General features: G+C 37.5%; 1 protein-coding gene across 11 annotated transcripts in view; it reads left to right on the top strand.

Moving 5' to 3' along the window:
- Positions 1-1,767: 1,767 nt before the first annotated feature.
- SPEF2 (sperm flagellar 2) overlaps positions 1,768-15,868 on the top strand; it is a 204,310-nt gene continuing 190,209 nt past the window's right edge. For all 11 annotated transcript variants that reach the window (XM_073237244.1, XM_073237222.1, XM_073237235.1 and 8 more), the window contains exon 1: positions 1,768-1,941. In XM_073237244.1, coding sequence (XP_073093345.1) covers positions 1,884-1,941 — 58 coding nt within the window. In that variant the 5' untranslated portion in view covers positions 1,768-1,883. The remainder of the gene's footprint in view (positions 1,942-15,868) is intronic.

Raw genomic sequence — 15,868 nt, 5'->3', positions numbered from 1 at the left:
ATCGGCACAGAAATTTTTGCTTTGATGTGGGAATAGCAGCCCATTTCTCTGGATGGTTAATGAGCTCAAACATTCTCTTCTGGTGCACCAGCATCTACATCCTTCCCCTAAAGTAATTTTCTTAGCAAACTAGAAAACATTGTTTTCTATCTCCCTGATTCTACAGACTGAAATTAAAGCTCGGAACCTCTTACAAACTATTGCATCAGTCATCAATTTAAAATATACTACCAGGATGACAAGGAGTGCCTCAGAAGCCATTTCTAGGCACATATCCGTACCTTAGAAGTATTTTCAGGGATGACCTGTTTCCAATGGCTGAAATGTTATTAGATATAGGCCCCCTGCTATAGAGGCTTTTTGGAATCATATAATCCTTTGAATTTGGATAATCCTAAAGTGAGACATATCAAATGTATTGAGCCCCAATTCTGTTAGCAATGAATCCTTCCTAGCATTCCCATCAGAGTCATGCCTGTTGTGTTGGGGGTGAGGAAACTTAGGGATGAGAGATTAAACACTTAAGTAAAGCCAACAGTCAAATGGTACTAAGCTTTTATCCAATTGGAACACACAGATCAATCTCAAATTAATCTTAAAAGATATCTGCTCCAGTAGGACATTACTATTATTGTTCCGATGGTTTAAAAGAATCACAATATCGTGTATCCAGCCCTTTTGGGGGAAAACTTACACTTGTGACATACACATATATACTATTATGTACATTACTTATGTATATAAAGTTATATATACATAATAAGTATGTATACATAATTTTTCTACTATTCCTTCTAAAATTTTAGAAATTATTAAAAGAAAATTTTTTTGGCACTTGTTAAAGACAGTAAGGAAAACTTTATTCCAGGGACAAATGCATGGGGTTTTATAGTCGGGGAAAGAGTTGACGTTCAATTCTGAACATAGCAATAAAAGTGGGGATTTATAGTCAAGGAGCAGGATTGGGGTCAGTGGATGGAAAATCACTAAGAGGAAATACCATAAGTAAGGGGATTCTGGCTAAACTGACTTGACAGGAGTCTTGCTGAAAGCCAGGATGATCAGATATCAAGGATTGAAGATAAGGAATTTGATCAGATATGGGGAGTGGATTATTTTCATTAAATTGACCCAGCAGGATTCCTATTAAAACTGGACTAAAAGAGGCAGAGGACAGAGCTCAAGCTCTGGGCCGAAGGCAGAAGGAAGGTTCAAAGGGGACTAAAGTCACATTTGGTCAAGACGGCAGTCTTTGTTCAAATAAAATTTAAATTACCTGGGAGGAAACACTGATCAGAATATAAGGTCATGAAATATTCACCTCTCAAAACAAGGCAGAGATATCCTAACTCTTAGTCCTGCACCACCACCACCAAAAGCTACTGAATGCTGCTGGTTGTCAGGCCCTTCACAGCAGGTCTGGGACTAAAAAGTAAGACGCATTCGGCCAAGATAGTCCTTAAAATACGGCGATTAAAACTGGCAATTTATAAAACAATAACAAAACTGCCATTAGAGCAAGAACTTCCACAGGTTCTCCTTTAAAAGAGAAACAGGAAGAAAAGATTTACCCTTCAATCAAACCTGTCTCTTCGCTCCCCTCTAAACTCTCAATCCTCTTACGTGCTCCCCACCGCCGTCCCTGGCCCTCCGGAGCCCCCTGCGCCTGCGCACATCCCGTTACCGCCAGCAGGGGGCAGGCCAGGATTTTCCGTCCGCCGCCGCTGGGCTCTGGTGCCCCTCTTCTCTGTAGCCTTTCACCTGGTTACGGCCTGGATACGCTTCCTTAGCAACGGAGCCTTTGGCAACAGGAGGACGCGGCCGGCGGGCGGTTTCCAGCAGGTTCCTAGTACCTGCTTGCGATCCGAGGCTCGGGCCGAACAATGTCAGAGATCCTGTGCCAGTGGCTCAACCAGGAGTTGAAGGTGTCCCAGACCGTGAGTGAGTGACACGGCCCAGGGAGAGCGGGCTAGGGTCCTGCGAGCGCGGATGGAAAGTGGAGGGAAAGGTGCGAGCTGCGCAGGTGGGGCGCCTGCGGGTCCGCAGCGCCCCAGGCCGGTCCTTTGGGCCCCTCCAGCTCACCTCGGTCACCACAGGGCTTCTCCCATGTCCGCCCCGCCGCTGCCGAGTTATCCATCATTACGGTGGGCCTAACGCCGCAGTATCTGACCCACTGTGTGGTTCTAAGCCAGCAGAGGATTGAGGGAAGGCTCCTTTCTCCTGTGGAGAGAAGAATTTGTTGGACTCTAATCTGGGCCTGACATTGCTCTCTTCACATACTGAGAAGCATGGTGTGCTGGCTGACCAATGAAACAGGAAGCCTTAAAGCCAGCTACTGCGTTATTAGATATGTGTTCCTGGACAAACTACCATACTTTCTGAGTGTTCCCTCCAGTACAAAATAGATCCAATCAGACTTTCCATACCTAACTGTCTAGAAGGAGAGGGGTGTCTGTGAAATGAGCTAGTAGAGGATATGTTAACATTCACAAATTTGAGCAGTTTTAACTGCTTGCACATTTACAGACATTAGCTGTTTCGGACCACTGCTCACTCTTGGCCAAAGCTGACCTTATTCACTAACTTGGTTTTATCTCAACCATGAAATTGCCACCCCAAACTTTTAAATCCCACAACCACAGAAGCAGTTTTACATGCTGGCAACTTCTATGGCTGCCAAGTAATTTCAGCACAGCACTCTGAACTTCTCCATCGCAACTTCTTTCCATTGATTCTTCAACAAGAGTTCATTTTCCAGCTGGTAAGGGTTTTGCTCAAGGAAAGAGATTTTCAGCTCAAGTCATTTCAGTCTGTTTTCCCAGAAGCACCTTGAATAAGGCCAAGTTTTACAGGTGGCAACACTACCAACCTAACCTTAGGTCATTCACAGAATTTGCTAGACTAGTTGTGTTTCTGCAGCAACAAAGTGCTTATTATCAGCATTAGAATCTTTAACATTGGAGCACCTCCAGTTGCATTTCTTGAGGCAAAAACCCGGGACCTTTTCTTTGCCAAATCACCACCCACATGTTCCCTGCAAACCACAATAAATTCTTTCCCAGGATTCTATGATCTTCCCATCATATCCCTGCTTCTCACCTAAATATGATGCTGAACTGAGGACAATATTTCACATTTTTCTTTTCTTATTCCTCTCTCACCATAGGAGCCAAAGTACAGTATCATGCCCTTAAGTTATATTCTTCCAAAGAAAATCAGTTGCACATTGCTGAATTTAATTTGGTTCATTTATTTGATTAGTAAAAGGCACATACTTTGCTCAAGTCCCGAGGACAATATTGCATATTGAAACACTTTTGCAAAAAATAAATGACATTAATAAGAGACATAAAAATGGTAGTCTGCCATTATAATTGTAACCAGTTTTTGGAATTTTGGTTTTGAGAGGAGAAGGAAGAACTACTTCACTGTGTGGAGATTACAAGATTGGAAACTGTTTAAGTAAGAATTTTAACAACATAAACTATGAATGGAAAATTCCCAAAGACTTTTTCCCTTAAGTATAAATCCAGAAGGTGTTAGCAGAGACAGCCATGGCATTCTGCATCACATCACTAGCAGTTGTTTCTTGATACCAACTGTTAAGAGTAGCCAACAGAGAGAGTCAGTCCCTGAAATAACCAAGTTCCATACTGTAAAAGGCTGTAGGGAGTGCACCCAACTGCATTTGGAAACAAACAAGATAGGGTCTGTGCAACTGAGGAAGCACACTGCCTGTTGTTGGTGCCCATCATTAGATAAGCCATTATGTGCTCTGAAATGAAAGGCTTTGTCTAACTTAACTGTACTACCATGGAAGGACTGTAAGTGGGCATAACCTCTGGGGAAAGTAATCGTAATTCTGAGATAAGGGTCCGGTCCAGAGCAGGTACTTAGAGGCCAACTGCCTGGGTTGAAATCCCCCATCTACCACTTAATCGCTAGTATCATGATACTCAAAATAGGAGTAATGATAATACCTCATTAAGTTGTGTCAAGATTGCATGAGATAATAAATGTAAAGCATTTAAAATACTACTTGGGACATAGTGAATACTAAATCTCACTTTTCAGAAATTACCATACAAAAATAAAATAAAATCACCAATATGTAAGAATATTTGAAAAATGATGTTTATTGCTACATGGATTATAGGAGCAAAAGAAAAGAAATGGAAGCAATCTGAATATCCTTCAATAGTAAAATACTTGGATAAATGATGCTGTATTCAAGCTTTGGATTATTATGCAGTTATTAGAAATAGCCAATTAGTTGTTACAACTTTTGACCTAAAGGATATTCATGTATTTTTGTCAATTAAAAAACAAAAATTATAGCTCACTGTGACTAGTATAATTCCGTTTTTGTGCCAGCTAGGAAATGCAGAGAGTGACAGACTGACACACACACACACACACACACACACGTATATACATGAATATGTATATTTGTTTATATAGGCATAGAGAAATGTGTGGAGAAACCTATACTGTACTTTTGATATATACATGGATTTTCATATTTTGGCTTCTGCAAGCACCCTGGAGAAGAAGATTGCTGGCTTTTCTTAAAAATTAAAGTATCATCGATATACAGTCTTATGAAGGTTTCACATGAGCAATCTTGTGGTTTCAACATTCACCCATATTATCAAGTCTCCCCCCAACCCACTGCAGTCACTATCAGTGTAGTAAGATGCTATAGAGTCACTACTTTTCTTCTTAGTGCTGTACTGCCTTCCCGATGACCTACCTATATTATCAGTGCTAATTATAGGGCCCCTTAATTTCCTTCTCCCTTCCTCCCCACACACCTTCCCCAACACCTTCCTTTTGGTAACTGCTAGTCCCTTCTTGGAGTCTGAGTGTGCTGCTGTTTTGTTCCTTCAGTTTTGCTTTGTTGTTGTACTCCACAAATGAGTGAAATCATTTGGTACTTGTCTTTCTCCACCTGGCTTATTTCATTGAGCATAATATCCATAATATGGATGGACTACCTCCATCCATATTGTTGCAGGTGGTGGTATTTATTTTCTTTTTATGGCTGAATAATATTCCATTGTGTATATGCAACACATCTTCATCCTTTCATCTACTGATGGACACTTAGGTTGCTTCCATATCTTGGCTATGGTAATATATACTATTTATAGTAATATTTATAGTAAATATACATATACACTATATACAAATATATACTATTATATACTTGTAAATAGTACAGCAATAAATATAGGGGTACATATGTCTTTTTGAATCAGGGATCTTGTTTTGTTTGGGTAAGTTCCTAGGAATGGAATTACTGGGTCAAAGGGTATTTCTATTTTAAATTTTTTGAAGAACCTCCATATTGCTTTCCACAATGGTTTATCTAATTTACATTCCCACCAACAGTGTAGGAAGGTTCCACTTTCTTTGCATCCTTGCCAGCATTTGTTATTTCTTGTCTGTTGGATGTTGGCCATCCTCACTGGTGTGAGGTGATATCTCATTGTGGTTTTAATTTGCATTTCCATGATGATTAGTGATATGGAGCATCATTTCATGTGCCTGTTGGCCATTCATATTTCTTTGGAGAAGTGTGTGTTCAGATCCTCTGCCCATTTTTTAATTGGGTTATTTGTTTTTTGGGTGTTGACGTATGTGAACTCTTTATGTATTTTGGGTGTTAACTCCTTCCAGATAAGTTGTTTACAAATATATTCTCTCAAATTGTAGGATGCCTTTTTTTTCTGCTGATGGTGTCCTTTGCTGTACAGAAGCTTTTTAGTTTTATGTAGTCCCATATGTTCATGTTTGCTTTTGTTTCCCTTGCCCAAGGAGATGTGTTCAGAAAAAGGTTGCTCATGTTTATATTCAAGAGACTTTTACCTATTTTTCTTCAATGAATTTTATGGTTTCATGACTTACATTCAGGTTTTTTTTATCCATTTTGAGTTTGCTTTTGTGTATGGAGTTAGACAGTAATCCAGTTTCATTCTCTTACATGTAGCTGTGCAGTTGTGCCAACACCAGCTGTTGAAGAGGTTGTCATTTCCCCATTGTATGTCCATGGCTCCTTTATTGTATATATGAATTGGCCATATATGCTTGGGTTTGTATCTGGGCCTTCTATTCTTTTCCATTATATATGAGGATGGTCTTATGCCAAGATAAAATTGTTTTGATTACTGTGGCTTTGTAGTAGAGCTTGAAGTTAGGGAGCATAATCCCCCCAGCTTTATTCTTCCTTCTCACAATTGCTTTGGCTATTCAGGGTCTTTGGTGGTTCCATATGAATTTTACAACTATTTATTTTAGTTCACTGAAGAATGCTGTTGATATTTTGATAGGTATTGCATTGAATCTGTAGATTACTTTAGACAAGAGGGCCATTTTAACAATATTAATTCTTCCTATCCATGAGCATGGGATGTAGTTCCATTTATTGGTGTCTTCTTCAATTTCTCTTGAGTGTCTTGTAGTTTTCAGACTAAAGTTCTTTCACCTCCTTGGTTAGATTTATTCCTAGGTATTTTATTCTTTTTGATGCAATTGTAAATGGAGTTATATTCTTAAGTTCTCTTTCTGCTCATTCATTCTCAGTATATAGGAATGCAACAGATTTCTGTGTATTAATTTTGTATCCTGCAACTTTGCTGTTCTTCCTTCTCATGATTGCTTTGAGTATTCAGGGACTTTGGTGGTTCCTGAAACTTTGCTGAATTCAATCATTAATTCTAGTAGTTTTGGGGTGGATTCTTTAGGGTTTTTATGTACAGTATCATGTCTTATGCAAACAGTAACAGTTTAACTTCTTACTTACCAATCTAGATGCCTTTTACTTCTTTGTGTTGTCCAGTTACCATGGCTAGGACCTCCAGTACTATGGTGAATAAAAGTGGTGAGAGTGGGCATCCTTGTGCCTAATCATAGAGGAAAAGCTGTCAACTTTTTGCTTTTAAGTATGATGTTGGCTGTGGGTTTATCATATATTACCTTTATTATGTTGAAGTACTCTCTATACCCATTTTGTTCAGAGTTTTTATCATGAATGGATGTTGAATTTTTTCAAATGCTTTTTCATCATCTGTTGAGATGACCAGGTGATTTTTGTTCTTTTTGTTGATGTGGTGGATGATGTTGATGGATTTTCAAATGTTGTACCATTCTTGTATCCGTGGAATAAATCCTATTTGATCATGATGAATGACCTTTTGAATGTATTTTTGAATTCGGTTTGCTAATATTTTGTTGAGTATTTTTGCATCTATATTCATCAGGGATATTGGTCTATAATCGTTCTTAGGTAGTTTTTTGATTACCAGGTTGATTTCATTGCTGGTAACTGGTCTGTTCATATTTTTTGTTTCTTCCTGGGTCAGTCTTGGAAAGTTGTACTTTTCTAGAAAGTTTTCCATTTCTTCTAGGTTATCCAATATTCTGGCATATAATTTTTCATAGTATTCTCTAGTAATTCTTTGTATTTCTGTGGTGTCTGTAGTGATTTTTCCTTTTTCATTTCTGGGTGTGTTTATGTGTGTACACTTTCTTTTTTTCTTGTAAAGTCTGGCTAGGGGTTTATCTATTTTGTTTATTTTCTCCAAGAACCAGCTCCTGATTTCATTGGCCTTTTCTATTGATTTATTCATATCAATTTTCTTTATTTCTGCACTGATCTTTATTATGTCCCTCCTTCTACTGACTTTGGGCCTAATTTGTTTGTCTTTTTCTTGTTTCATTAATTTTGAGTTTAGACTGCTCATTTGGGAATGTTCTACTTTCTTGAGGTAGGCCTGGATTGCTATATACTTTCCTCTTAGAACTGCCTTCACTGTATCCCACATATTTTGGGCTGTTGAATTGTTTTCATTTGTCTCCATATATTGCTTGATCTCTGTTTTAATTTGGTCATTGATCCATTGATTATTTACAAGCATGTTGTTAAGCCTCCATGTGTTTGTGGGCTTTTTTGTTTTCTTTGTATAATTTGTTTCTAGTTTCATACCTTTATGGTCTGAGAAACTGGTTGGCACAATTTCAGTCGTTCTCTATTTGTTGTGGCTCTTTTTGTGGCCTAGTCTGTGATCTAGTCTGGAAAACATACCATGTGCATTTGTGAAGAATGTGTATCCTGCTGCTTTTGAGTGGAGTGTTCTGTAGACATCTATTGGGTCCATCTGTCCTAATGAGTTGTTCAAGGCCTCTGTCTCCTTACTTATTTTCTGTCTGGTTAATCTGTCTTTTGGTGTGACTGGTATGTTGAAATCTCCTAAGATGAATGTATTGCATTCTATTTCCCCTTTAATTCTATTAGTATTTGTTTCACATATTTAGGTGCTCCTACATTGGGTGCATAGATATTTATAATGGTTATATTCCCTTGTTGGACTGACCCCTTTGTCATTATGTAATGTCCTTCTTTGTCTTTTGTTTCTTTCTTTGTTTTGGAGTCTGTTTTGTCCTATACAAGTACTGCAACTCCTGCTTTTTTCTTCCTATTAGTTGCATGAAATATCTTTTCCCATCCCTTTACTTTCAGTCTGTATATGTCTTTGGGTTTGAAGTGAGTCTCTTGTAGGCAGCATGTACATGGGTCTTTTGTTTTTTTATCTTTTCTGCAACTCTGTGTCTTTTGTTTGGTGCATTCAGTCCATTTATATTTAGGGTGATTATTGATAGATATGTATTATTGCCATTATCGGCTTTAGAATTGTTATCAAAGATTCAAGGACACCTTCCTTTCTATCTAACAGTCTATCTTAAATTGTTTATTACTCTATTTCAAATCCAATCTGAAGGTTCCTATTTTTCCTCCCCTTTCTCTTTTTATTCCTTCTCCATTCTTTATATATTAGGTGTCATCTTCTGTACTGTTTGTGTGTCCCTTGACTAACTTTGTGAGTAGTTCACTTAATTTTGTATTTGCTTGTTAATTAATTGTTCTTCTACCTTTACTGTGGGCTTCTTTTCTCTGGTGGCAGACATCTATTTAGCCCAAAGAGCATTTATATCTAAAGCAGTCCCTTTAAAATTTCTTGTAGAGCTGGTTTGATGGTGGTGAATTCTCTCAACTTTTGCTTATCTGGAAATTGTTTAATCATGCTTCAAATTTAAATAATAATCTTGCCACATAGATTATTCTTGGTTGGAGGGCCTTCTGTTTCATTGCATTAAATATATCATGCCACTCCTTTCTGACCTATAAGGTTTCTGCTGAGAAGTCTGCTGATAGCCTGATGGGGTTTCCTTTATAAGTGATCTTTTTACTCTCTCTGGCTGCTTTCAATACTCTGTCCTTGTCCTTGATCTTTGCCAATTTAATTATTATATGTCTTGGTGTTGTCTTCCTTGGGTCCCTTGTGTTGGGAGATCTGTGTACTTCAATGGCCTTAGGGAATATTTCCTTCCCCAGATTGGGGAGTTTTTAGCAATTATTTCTTCAAAGACATTTCCATCCCTTTTCCTCTCTCTTCTTCTTCTGGTACCCCTATAATGTGAATATTGTTTCTTTTGGATTGGTTGTGAAGCTCTCTTATTGTTGTTCCATTCCTAGAAATTCTTTTCTCTCTCTGTTCCTCGGATACTTTGTTTTCCTGTTTTCTAATTTCTATTTCATTTACTGTCTCCTCTACCTCATATAATCTACTTTTAAATCCCTCCATTGTATGTCTCATTTCAGATACTGTATTTTTTAAAGTTTCTATCTCTTTCTTGAAATCCTCCCTGAGATCTTGAATATTTTTCTGTAGCTCCGTGAGCATATTTATGATTTTATTTTGAAATCTTTATCAAGAAGATTGGTGATTTCAGTTTCACTAAGCCTTCTTTCTGGCATTTTTTCTTGTAATTTTGTTTGGATCAAATTTCTTTGCCATTGCATTTTTTAAGTGTTTCCTATGGAATAATAGCTTTGTGTAGGTGGTGCCTAGAAGCTGTACTCTCTGGAGCTGCCATGCACCTGCAGCAATGGCAGGGGTCACAGGTGCTGGGAACTGGCATCAGCTGGGAGGGTTTTGTGCCCTCCTGGCTATAACACCTGCCTCCACTGCCAGGTCCAGTGAGCTGTGCATGCAGGGAGAAGCCTCTGTGCTATGCTCCTGTAGCTACCATGTGTGGGGCCACCCTCCAGTTAGCCTGGCACAATGGCTTGGTTGCAGGTGAGCAGAACTAGCCCCAGCTGGGAGGAAAGTGAGGCAGGCTGTGTACTACAGTTGGGGGCCTCAGAACTGTGTTGCCAGCCAAGGGGGCAGAGCATCTGAAGCTCCTAAGAGTTCCCAACCTGGCGGGCTGAGCTTGCCAGGAAGGTTTTAACTACCTGCCTTTTCTCCTGAGCAGTGAGCTCTGTGTAATCTTTGCCTCTTTAGCGCCCTTCTTGCACTGGGAAGTCCTTCAAACCACCCACCTGTTTTTGTTCCTTGGGGGACACTTGTGTGTACCTGTCTCCACAAGTGGCTAGAATCTCAGTCTCTCTAAGCATTCTGCCCATCTTTACTTTCCAACCTTGTTGATCTCCAGAGCTCCATGGAATGTGGGTTTTTGTTCTCAGGGAAGATCTCCAGGGCTGGATTTTCAGCAGTCCTGGGCTTCTACTTCCTCCTGGATCCATTTCTCTTCCTCCCATCTATGGACTGGTATTGGGGGAGGGCTTGGGTCCTGCCAGATCATGGCTTTGCTTTTTTACCCTTTTCTGTGAGGTCTTCTCTTTTTCCCCAGATATAAGCAGTCTGTTCTGCAGCCTTAAGATCACTTTATCAGGATTAGTTGCATATGCTGTATTTTTGTGTTTTATGTGATTTTGGGAGGAGGTTTCTGCCTCACTTCTCATGCTACCATGTTTTCTCTGCCCCCTCTTGAGCTCCCTTTATAAGTCTTATCATTCAATTTGAAGTCACAAAGAGTACAGAAATTCAATCATCCAGGCATGTTGTAACTTCTCAGGGCAAAACATAATTCCTCGATGTCTAAATGGAAAATGTGGATTTAGAGAATGTTTGTTTAGAAGTGGTGTGTATGTTGCTTGCTGGGACAAAGAAAACTGAATGAGAATACTAAGTGAGTGCATTTGCTGCCTTGGTAAAGCTGAACGGTGGTTCAGTCATTGGAGAGACAGCTAAAACTGATTGATTTCTAGTTTATTCTGAAAGGTAGAAGTCAATTTGAATAAAGCAGATCATATTGAGTTTTGTCTTTCCTGGACTACTATAAATATCAGCTGTAAAGGAAATAAATTCCAATGATGCTCACTTGAGAATAGTCTCCCTCCACATAGTGAGGTTTCTGGGAGTCACCAGAGACTTGATCAATCTTAACATATGAAGATTCAAATCTATGTTATCAATACTGCAGTGACTTAAATTTAAATAGATCATTTCTTTTTGAGCATAATGCTTAGATCTATACGTCAATGAATTGTCTTAGGTAACAAAAAGTTGCTCAACACAAGATTACCTCTGATATTCAAGGGATTATTTTTATAATGAAAAATAAGTAATATAATTCGACTAAAACATTTGCTGTAAAATTCTTTAAGAACTCTGTTATTTTTAAGAGTAAACACTGCCTCTGTTTACAAAACTATTTGAATTCACCAGTAAGAGGAAATTAGTATCAGAATGTCATAACTGGACTTTCTTCATAAATGAGTACAAGCCTTTGAATTCTATGTGTTGTATGGATCAGATCCTTTGTAAAGGTTGATATACAAGATAGACCATATTATTGTGGATTCTAGGTGTGTTTATATTGAAAATTAAAAATACCTTATGCATATTTTAATTATTTCAATAGTTCTAAACATTGTTATCAATAGTAACAGATGTTCAACAAAGAGAAAACTGGTTTTGGGAAAGTTAAGTATCTCTAAATATTGATTTTGTAGTATCCAAAGTAGAAATGATATTTAGTTACCAATATTATGCTCTGAGAAGAATAATAATTTATCTATATTTGGGAGGGCATCAAATGAAATTGCAAATGGAAAATGTCTACCACAGTGCCTAACATCTATACCGGATCTATATAATCAACAAATATTTTGACTTTTTTTTTGTCTCTTACTTTAGAATAATGCCTACAATTGTACCTGTCACATGATGGGAATTTGGTAAATAATTGCTTATTACATGAGAGTATATGAATGAGGCAAAAGTAAAATATTGTTTTAGGCTGAACCATATAGATTGGTCCATCTGAAGAAGTCACCTTGGATACTTTGATCCTCAGTTTTGTGATTTCATCCATTTGATCATTTTAAACAAGTTCTTAGGATTGTTTTATACTAAGTGAAACGAAATTGTGCTGAAATTATAAACCAGGGTACCAATTTATCATGAGGTAAAGGATAGCAGTATAACCCATAATGGCAATTAGACATGAGGTCCTTTCTTAATGGGCTGGTACACTCAGGAGAAAACCAAATTTATAGATCAGATTCTCACTGACAATCAGATATTATCAAAAGAACCCTCAAATCAAGCTAATACTTGTGTTTACTTTTCTGCTCAGGAGATAGTTTACCTGCAGAGCTGTGACAGGCTAGATTAGAGTCCAGTTCCCTGCTTCTCCTCTTCTACCAGTACATGGATAAAAGATACTGTTCAGTGATATTTTCCAGTGTTACTACTGCTATAAAGCTTCTGTCATCATCATATTAGTGTATTCTTTTTTCTTTTTGGCAAGCCTTTACTCTGAATAAGGTTAATTAATATATCATAAGATTATAGTTTACATGAGGTATAAAAAATTTAAAGAAATTGTGACTTAAAAAATATTCTATGCCCCTTGTTACTTGAGTTTTTTTTTTTAATAAGTGGGTCTCTATAGTTAGCTAGTTTTATCCTTTTATATTAAATTTTTATTTTAGAAAGTTGTATTTTCTACTATTTATCCCAAATTTCAGGGGCATTCTTTATTTCAGTCCTCTTGTGCACTAAGTATACTTTTTATTGATTAGGCTGTATGTCCAGACCTTTTCAAAAGGATCAAATTTTATTTTAAGAATAGAGATTTTAAAATATCCTGTTGAATATATATTTATATATAATATTTTAAATGTATTGGGGTGATCTTTTATTTGTCTATGACCTTATGATATGTTAAGAATTAAATGTCTAGATTCTTTTTCAGATCTAAAGTTATATTTGTTTAGGCTTATATAGCTAGGTAATAGCAAGTTAGCCCTCGATTTTGGGTCTGCTGACTTGTGTTCATACCACTTTTAACTTGGTATCATGAAACTGCACATTTTCTCATCCCTCATCCCTCAGAGTCATTAGGAAATACATAGGAAAAAATATTTTAAAAAACAGATTTTTTTATTCCGTGGCTAGCTCAGCAACATTTTGTTTGATTAAAACTTGGCTTCTGCTGACTAGAAATTGAGAGCAAATTTGATAGAAGGCTATTGTGTAAATCAACATCAAAATTTTAAGATACAAATTCCCAAGAATCCCATCCAATATTTTAACCACTAAAGAAAGTTATAATGATATGAAGATTCAGTTTCAGATACTAAATTTTTAGAAATATGATAAAGTCTTCAAGAGAGAAAGATGATCACACTGACAAAAAGAAATTGTCAGTGTCCTTAAGCCAAAGACCACAGGATAGGCCTGTAGTTAAACAAAGATAAGTTTATTGACTTGTTTCCAGCAAGAGAGAACACATACCATGGGGAACTATGGGGCATCTCAGTAAGGGAGTGTTAGAAAGGACTTAAAACATTTGGGCTTCTGTTATTTGGTTTTTGAGGATGTTTCAGGGAAGTGGTGTTTACTCTAAATAAGATTCTGTCAAGAAGCATAGGCTACTCTGTGATTGAGTTATCTTTATAAATCTTATCTAATAAGTAAGGAGAATAAAGCAAGGCAAAGCCAGTTAGTTAAAAAACAGCAACCACTCACTTATGGTGGCCAGTATAGGGCCATGTTTGGTTATTTTTTGTGTTTTGGACAATACTGTCTTGGTCTGAGTAAAGACATGATTACAGAGGAATTTTGTTATTCTCTTAATCCATCAGTATCACAGAGTAGTCTTGTCTGGTATTGGTGTGTTGTGAAATTGATTATGTTCAGCAGGAGAATGCAAATGTCTGGCTGTAGTGCCAGGCCAGCTCCTAGGAACACTGAGGCCTGATGGGGCCAGGCCAGTTTCCAGCCCTCTGCAGCTACTTTTCTCTTTCTCAAATGAAAGCAAATTTGCTTGGCTTTTTAACTGTGGTTAATGCAGGCTGGATCTTTGTTCTGGCCACTGAGCATAGAATGTATAGGTCTACAGATTTGTATCTCCAATTCTAAAATCCAAATGCCTCCTTACTCATTTGGTGGCAAAACTTAACAAGAAATTCTATGACATTTTCATTTAGTCTTTATTTCTCCAGTTGAAATGTTTTGCTATAAAAATCAACTGCTTTTTTTTTTTGCCACCCATCCTCACTGTGGCATGTTTGACTGCATATGCTTCTGGTGGGAGTGTTATATATTATAGCTTATCTGGCCCTAATGATGGGCCTGCATCCGAATGTAAGGGCAATGTCAAATACTTGCTGTCTGAATATTGCATTACCTTTTAAATAGGGATGTTTCTACTATAGTCATTGAGGATATATTACTGAGTTTACAAGTTGTGTAATTAATGTGACCTGTTCCTTAAATTAGGAGGCAGAAATAGTAATAAAAATTGTCACTGAGCACTTACTATATGCCAAGCATTATGCTATGCACTTTACATGCAATATCTCATTCCGTTCTCAAACTACTTCTTATGAGGTAGAACCCATCACTCTCCCTCTTTTAAAGACCAGAAACCAAGTCTATTATAATTGCCCATAGTTCAGTGGTTTGTAAATGAGCAAAGAATCAAACCCAGAGAATCTTTCTCCAGAGCTTATGCTCTCCTCATTACCATTCTGGAAGTTAGAACACTTACCTCTATTAGGTACTTTCTCCAGCTGGCTAAGGGCCATTTTGGTGGAGAAGCACAGGGAACATTTCAACTGCTGTCCCTGCCTAATATAGACCTTTCCCAAAAGTCTACATCAAAGATTTCAGCAAAAGAAAACTTTAGTGATGGGGATCAAACATATGGCTTGGGAGATTGGAAGCATGGTTGAGTTGCTGCTGAACAACTTTATTCCAGATGTAAATTGTTTCAGCTCAGGATGACGATAGTCACTGGGCTCCCGTGGTTTATTTATTTCTCATATTCTTCATTGTTCCTTGTCCTAGAGTCAACCAGCCTCATGTTTCCCATAGGAAATTCCAATTGTTACTGTCAATTAATTTACAGAGGTGGCTGCTATGAAATTAGTCATGGTGTTCAGGAACATCTAGTGAGAAGAAAAATACAATAAAGCAGAGAGAAAATAATAAGCTTTCCTTTGCTTTTACTTTTTTCTTCACTGTTCCTCTCCCCTCACCCCTGTCCTTTTCTCGTTGTCTCTGGCTGCTTACTGCCTTCTCATACTTTTTAGTATATATATTCCTAGCTTATATATTTTTTGTCATCTTTTTCTTTCCTTGTCTAATTTCTTGGATGTATTCTTCTTTTTTCTTCTCTTTTATTTTTTTCTATGCTTTTCCTTTGTTTTGCTGTTTACTCTAGCTCCTCGCTTATTTTTCTTTTCTACTCACATGTCACATAGTAAATCTAGTATCATAAGCTTAAAAGCTGCAACAGATGTTTTTATACTTGTTTATTTGTAGTAAACAATTTGACAATGAAATAATGTGTTGACTGCTCTTCATTGTCTTTACATCCATAAATGCCTCTATTTCATCCATCTCAGAATTGCCTTATTAATATGTCATGCCACTTCAAAGGAAGTCAGTTATGATTTTACTTCTCTAGTGACCCTTTTTCTAGCAAACAGCTTGCTACAGACCATTTG

This window comes from Manis javanica, chromosome 1 (assembly GCF_040802235.1).
Source record: "Manis javanica isolate MJ-LG chromosome 1, MJ_LKY, whole genome shotgun sequence".
Taxonomy (NCBI): domain Eukaryota; kingdom Metazoa; phylum Chordata; class Mammalia; order Pholidota; family Manidae; genus Manis; species Manis javanica.
This window is presented reverse-complemented; position numbering and strand designations above follow the sequence as displayed.